The 7,005-nt window shown below is 39.1% G+C and overlaps 1 protein-coding gene across 2 annotated transcripts; it reads left to right on the forward strand.

Annotated features, from left to right (window-relative positions):
• The first annotated feature begins 2,256 nt into the window (after nucleotides 1–2,256).
• On the forward strand, nucleotides 2,257–4,394 carry LOC149106231 (uncharacterized). Of its 2 annotated transcripts, none has more exons than XM_089297766.1 (4): nucleotides 2,257–2,314; nucleotides 2,646–2,784; nucleotides 3,298–3,645; nucleotides 3,868–4,394. In XM_089297766.1, exons 2-4 carry the CDS (start codon nucleotides 2,668–2,670, stop codon nucleotides 4,219–4,221), a joined length of 819 nt encoding a protein of 272 aa, XP_089153892.1. In that variant the 5' UTR covers nucleotides 2,257–2,314; nucleotides 2,646–2,667; the 3' UTR covers nucleotides 4,222–4,394. The 2 variants fall into 2 exon arrangements, with proteins under 2 accessions (XP_089153892.1, XP_089153893.1); XM_089297767.1 differs by having other exon boundaries at nucleotides 3,301–3,645.
• The last annotated feature ends 2,611 nt before the right edge of the window (nucleotides 4,395–7,005 follow it).

Genomic DNA, 7,005 nt, shown 5'->3' on the forward strand with positions numbered 1-7,005 from the left:
ACGACCGTTACATGTAAACTATAGAAGACAAACAGATACGTATATCACGATGGTTCGCTTTTCCTTATCGACTATCTAGCACTAAAAGTTTCAGAGATGACTTTATTAAAATATTATAACACGTCGAAATCTACACCATGGAAATTGCGAGCTTCGATTGGAAGCATGATATTACTGAATGCTATTATAAATGCTGTTTCACAAACCAGTCTGAGGGATCAAGGAAGTAACGACTGGGTAATTTCTAAGATCAGAATTAAGATATGTATGATAATTCACTGAAAAGATTATTGGGCTAATCGATTAGACCCCTGTCTAACGCGGATATAGCCTCCGAAGTGCGCTAGACGAGATTCTTAACCTATCGAAAACTTATGCGCGGTATTAACTAACACCAGCAAATAAATTGTATAACATTTTGCCCAAGCAGCGCCAGTTCAACGTCTTTATAAGGGATGTATAAAAGAGCGACATAAAGGTTTCCTTCCAATTAAATTGACCAGAAATTCCAAAAGATAAACCGAAAAAGGAATAGCAAAACCAATTTATGAGTTAATATCCTGGAAAGATCTGAATTATACCTACTGAGTGCCTAAAAAACTAATAACATGATTGTATTAAGTACCCGACCATTGGAATTGGTATCAAATTTAGAAATTGACAGAGACGAGCAGCTACAATGGAACAACTACAGAGGCAAACTTTGCAATTAATAGTTATCTCAACATGAAACACTTTCTTACGAGCTCAAAGATCCATTGTGGTATGGGCGCATGTTCGTTGTGGACTAGACAACCAGAGAAGACCCCGCACACATAGATTTTTTACGAACATGGCCTTCCACCCATAAACGTTTTTTTATACTCGAGCCCAGTACATTATTTTATCATGGCATACTGGAATTTTCTTGTGTGATTTCTCACCAAAAAAAGCGCCTGCAGGTTTCTCGACCATATACAATTTGACAAAGAGGCTTGTTTAATTAATTCTAAAAGCCAGAGTCTTTTTATATTTTTAAGATTTTCTTTCTTCGTAAAATATTAGGTTACAGTGGATCCCCGTTAGTCCGGTCACCAACGGGACACAAAAATCTGGCCGTATTAACGGGGTGGTCGTATTAAACGGGTTCTTCAAATAAGAAGATGACTGACTGAGCTTTTACTCGGACCAGAATGAAGTGGCCATAATAACAAGGTGTCTGTATTAACTGGGTGGTCGTAAGGCGAGGTTCCACAGTAGTTACATTTTATGGCAGGTCCACCCCAGCCCTAAGGTTGCCATATTCATACCTGCCTAATATCAAAAGGTATATGTATGTATATGTATGTATGTATTTATTCTTTAATTTAGGCTCATTTAAAGAAAATGCACTGCAATTTATCAATAGATTTACCGAGTTATAACTGCGGAGCAAAAAAGGTTGTCTTGGTAAACAAAAGAAAAGTCCTTACTATTAAACATTTCCAAGTTATTCGCGAAAAGAAACACTTTCACGCTTTTGTACAAAGTAAATATTGGAGGTTACGTGAGTAAATAACAGTTGCGTTCATAAAACGTGTTTGTTAACATAAACAATCAGCTGGAAAAAAACACACACATGAGATGTGAATAATCATCACCAAACATAAACCTTGAAATGCAAAAGTCAAGATAATCTTGAATCATCCAATTTTCATGTGCACTGATAAAAGATAATCATAATCAGCTGCATAACGTTGTTCCAATAAATAATCCCTTCCCGCTTTATGAAAACAATTTCTCCGGTCCTGTGAAGAGACGAACCTATTTCGATCTATTGTTACGTTTTAACTTCCTTTTCCTTTTGTCAAACAAGTCAAAATCGTCTGTATTGACAAGCATAACAAAAGAAAGGATCCTAACTCCTTAAGAAATGCAAAACTGATAATCGCTCTTTTTTAAGACTTCAAAGATACTTTTTCGATGAATCGCTAAGGGTGAGAAGTTATCGTCATTAATGTTTTACAAAATACTTCGAGGTCATATTTTCAAAAACTCAGCACAATCCTAACTGTGGCATAAAACGTGATATTTGTTTGCTGCAATGTAACAGGAAATTAAAATAGTTTCTTCTTATTAGATGAAGACAAAACAAATGTCATCAACATTATCAGTGATGTAATGTACTATTGAAACAGCTCGACTCATGGTCAACAGTAAACTGGTCCGAACACGAACCAAAGTCAACACAAAGGCTGAAAACTCTACTGCACACGTCACTTACTTATTATCATTCCTTTACAGCGAGTTGTTCAACTGGTGCTTGGAACAGAAAAGCAATCCCTTAAGCCTACAGGTATGCCGTCGTTTCCTCGGATCTTCTTGCTGTACTACATTATGTAGCTATAGTTTTCTCAATACATGAATCAATTTTTTGCCATGCAGTGAAAAATTTAACCCCGATGCCTCAATTAAAAAAATCGTTCGCTACAATCAATGAATTATCACTTGGATAGAAGCATTGATTCCAAACTACGAAAACAATGTTGAAATCAGTCCAAATCAAAGCAGAAATTACTCAACCTTCAAATTTAATTGCGATTGACTTGTCCCTCGCCATCAGCATTACGTATACTACCTTTTGTACAATTTCTTTTAACCTCAGCTTTATAAACGTTTTCCCATAGAAAGCTCGTGAAGAATTAAGAAATGGCCTTTAGTTCACACAAAGTCTCTGTGATGTCCTTGTTGTCGCTGTTTGCGATGTTTTTGTTGTTTTACTGTACCACAGCCAATAACAAAACCAATCAACCGTCGTACAAAATGGTAAGTTATTTTTGACGAAAGTGAAACAATATTTCCTTGCAATATTGATTTTGATTCAATGATACACTTCTTGCCGACATATGAAAAGTCTAAGATCCCCACATGAGCAACAAATGCTTGACCTAGCGTATCCACATCGCATTGTGACATTCTTATAAGCTTTCCGATACAGAGCTATTGCAAAATTGATCTTAAGTACCGTAGCCAGAAAAAAAAATACGACTGAGGCAATTTCCATGGTTAAATTTTCTTCCAAGGTATTTACTAAAAACGACAAAAACCCAAAAAATGTCCGGTGCAAGTGCCTTCGTTTGTTTGTTACTTGCTTCGGCCTTGATCTTCGTGATCAAATTGTTTTTGTTTGAAATTAAATCATTCTTCTGGCCTGGAGCTGGGTTAGGGCACTTTGCAACAAGCACAGAATAAATAAGACACTGTAACGGGAGTAAATCGTGCATTTGCATCTATGATGTCAAGCCTCGATAACTAGCGTACGTTGTTCTTATTTCAAAGCAGCAACCTCCTGCTTTCTGTTATGGTGGTATTCCTGGTATGCACGGAAAGCCTGGGTCTCCTGGGGCACCAGGTCGTGATGGCCGTGATGGCCGTGACGGAGCCAAAGGTGACCGAGGCAGTCCGGGGAAGACTGGACCCCAGGGAACTCCAGGAACTCCTGGTATCAATGGAAAGAATGGCGCCAAAGGAGAAGCTGGAATCCAAGGCCCTCCCGGCCAAAAGGGGCAGTGTGGAGAGAATGGAGCAAGTGGAATTCCTGGTACTCCTGGTCTGATGTCTTATAGGAACTGGAAAGAGTGCGCATGGAAAAACGTGCATGACGGCAAAGATAACGGCCTGATCAAGGTGAATTTCTATTCCACAATTGCAATATTTGTAAGGACACAGTAAGATAGGTTAGCAACAGGTCACTAGTAAATTAAGCTTAAAACACCCTCAAGGCAGCGAAAGTTAAATTAAACTAGTCCCGTAAAATCTACCAACCTATTCGGAATAAAATACTTCTTTCTTCAAGTTAATTGCGTTTCTTTTTTTATTTCAATTACTTTCTTGTTTCTGTTTTTACAGGACTGTGTTTTCACCAAAAACTTCTCGGATACAGCTCTCCATGTTTACTGGACTGGTGCCCTCAGAATCTACAGGTGCACAGGTTGCTGCAAACGCTGGTATTTCACTTTCAACGGTGCTGAGTGCTCATCTCCCCTGCCAATTGACGGTATTGTGTATATGTGGCAAGGCAACGGCCAAGATCTGCACCGTGTCCGAAATATTGAAGGGCACTGTAACAACATCCACAAAGGGAAGGTGCGCGTGGGATTCTGGGTTGGTGACTGTGCTCATGGTGCTAAGGCTGACGCCATGACAGGCTGGCAGTCAGTGTCCCGGATTTTTGTTGAAGAAGTTCCTAAACCTCAGGCTTAGATTAATTCCAGACAAAACTTCCGTTCTTGCGTGATCACTTAAAATGGGACAGTGATAAATTGCTGAATTATATCAAACGAGTGGTTTCTGTGATTACTGGGTGTGTTGTAATTGTTTAAAACTATTTGTTTTAGTAACTAAATAAAAGGCAGGAGGATGTGAAAGCTTTTCAACGCTGTTTCTAATTATTTCTTCTTCTTCTTCTTCTTCTTCTTCTTCTACTTGCTAGTGTTGTGGTCGAGTGGCTTTTTAAGTTGGAAAATATTGTTTTTCAAGTTGTAGTGGGGGAACGATTTCACTCCTTCACTGGGTCAATTCCTGTCAGACCTTTGGAACCCGGGGGGTGGGGAGAGGGGGTGGGTGCTCGTCGGAAAAATGGGTGCTGCTCGTTTTTCATTAGGTCCCTAAAAGATACCACTTAAAACGGAATCGGTTCGATTACTAGCCACCGTTCAAGGAAGGATCCCGCGCGCACTTGAATTATAGACCCGACTCGCGTACTCGAGGGATCAGCGGAAATCAAGCCTAAAAACAGAACTAAATAAAAGCGTTTCTTCTATCATTGTTTCTTCCAGTGCACCCTAAAGGATGCTTTGACAGCTAAGAATGGTGACGTTTCGTCATCAACACCCTAAGTGAGACCAGAATCCTAAATTTGCACCCAAGACGACGATCCAATCTTTTCGTATAGGAGTTCCCCCTCCTTCCGGGTTTCCAACATCGCGCCACCTAGCCTAAGGCCGTTTTACAGTCGCTTGCACCGTGTCAAGCTAGTAATTCTTTGGATTTCTGACGCAAGCACTTAATATCTTACCGCAGAAATGATCTACGTTGAATAGATTTCGCACGAACGTTTTCACATAGAGAAGCAGCTCATTTTCCGAAGGTGTCCACTTATACAGGTTCAACCGTACTCGATTACCGAAAAAAAAGAGAAGATATTGAAAATCACAAAATTGATGAACTGTATGAATTTTCCAATGATTCAAACCGTGATTTAAAGTTTTAGACGGTCGACAGACATGAGAATTGAGGAGAATTCGAACGACGTGTTTCGCTGTTGTACGTGTTGATACGGTATTGTAAATAAATACACATAAATACAAACATGGCGAAATGATATGAACAAACAGTTGATAAATAGAAGAAAAGACATTATACAAGGCTGGGATCTGTGCAGTCACTAATATCATCTTCCAAAGGAAAGGGAAAAAAAAGAGAAAAGGAAAAAAAGAGAAAAGAAGAATTGGTCACGCAGCCAAGTAGGAAACCCGCCAAACAGGGCTTAATTTTGTTGAGCCTACGAGGCGCAGTGCTGTCCTGGTGGTATTAACTGATTACCACTCTACGCTGGATACATTTTTTTATTATTTTTAAGATCTGTCAAAAGGTAACAAAGACAAAGAAAAAAAAATCACTGATATTGGCTGGAAAAATAAAGAACGACAAAAAATAAGATGAAAATGAGAATTATTACTTGCTTTGGTGATCGGGCAAGAAGCGGTACTTTCTTTATAATTGTCTCGGACAAGTATAACCGATAACTTCATAAATGTTTTCAACGGTGTCACATCTCCTCGTGTATTCTCTAGCCCTTGCGTTTTCTTAGCAATGCCAGTGGGCTTTAACTTTAACCCTACGGATTAAAACCTCAAGTTAGGGGCATTAAAATTGTCACTGTTTACGGACGATCCCTAAGCTTATTTAAATCTATGCGATATTAGTTTATTATTTTATTTAATCTTTTTATCCATTTAAGGTGGCTCCCTAGAGTATTTACGGACACCCACCCTATAGAGCGCCAGTTAGAAAAGGAAACTCACTTAATTCCTCTTAAAGTTTTCCCCGCAGAGATTTACTAGTATAGGTACTGTTAAAGTAAGGCTTATTTTTTGGTTGTCAATTTTTGGATTAGGGCCGTTACCATGGCAACATCTCATCTAAGGACAGGCAGATATATTCTTCATTTTGGCCTAAACACCTTAATATTTATACTTTCCTTCGGTGAAATTTTTTCATATTTTGCCACACTGCATGGAAATGACATTGTCTGACATTTTCAATTGATAAAAAGTCAAGGTTGTTTGGACGGTTTTTCCAATATTCTGTCAAATTTTCCATATTTGTCTATTTTCCAATATTTGTCATTCTCCTAATATATTAGATTAGCTTTGACATATTTTAACAAATATAGGATATTTTATAGGAATTGCATGTGGCTGGAACTGGGCCAAATTTAAAAAATTCACCGAAGGAAACGCGAGAAAATTCACTGGCAGTTTTCCTTTTTTGTGCTCATGTTGACGTCATAAAAATCGAAAAAAAACTGACGTTTTCCTTTGAGCGCGCGCAGATTACTTGAGCTTTCGACCTATGCGCGCGTGCTATCGTAAAACTATACGGAGCCATCTTAATTGAGTAATATATTCACACTTAATCAATTCGAAATGGTTCATCGCAATCAAGTCAACAAAGAAACAACTGTTCTCTGACGTTACATGTACAAGCAACCTTCTTGGTTGACGACATAGACTGCGGACAGTCTCTCTTTTGCTCGAAAATCCATGGGGAAGAAAGCAAAGAACGCAATACACGCGAGCGGTTCGTGAGCGTCCGAGCCCCACGAGCCGCCCACACTACTCGCAGCTCCGCCGCTAGCCACTCGCATGTCACACTGGAAGTCACACTTGTTTAGCTTTCTTCATTGCGTTCTTCCCCAACGGATTTCCGAGCAAAAGAGAGACTGCTCGCAGTCTATTGAGGACATCAAGATCAACAGTGTTT

Source organism: Orbicella faveolata, unplaced genomic scaffold (genome assembly GCF_042242905.1).
Source record: "Orbicella faveolata isolate gen_17 unplaced genomic scaffold, um_ofav_v1 contig_3, whole genome shotgun sequence".
In the NCBI taxonomy this organism is placed as follows: domain Eukaryota; kingdom Metazoa; phylum Cnidaria; class Anthozoa; order Scleractinia; family Merulinidae; genus Orbicella; species Orbicella faveolata.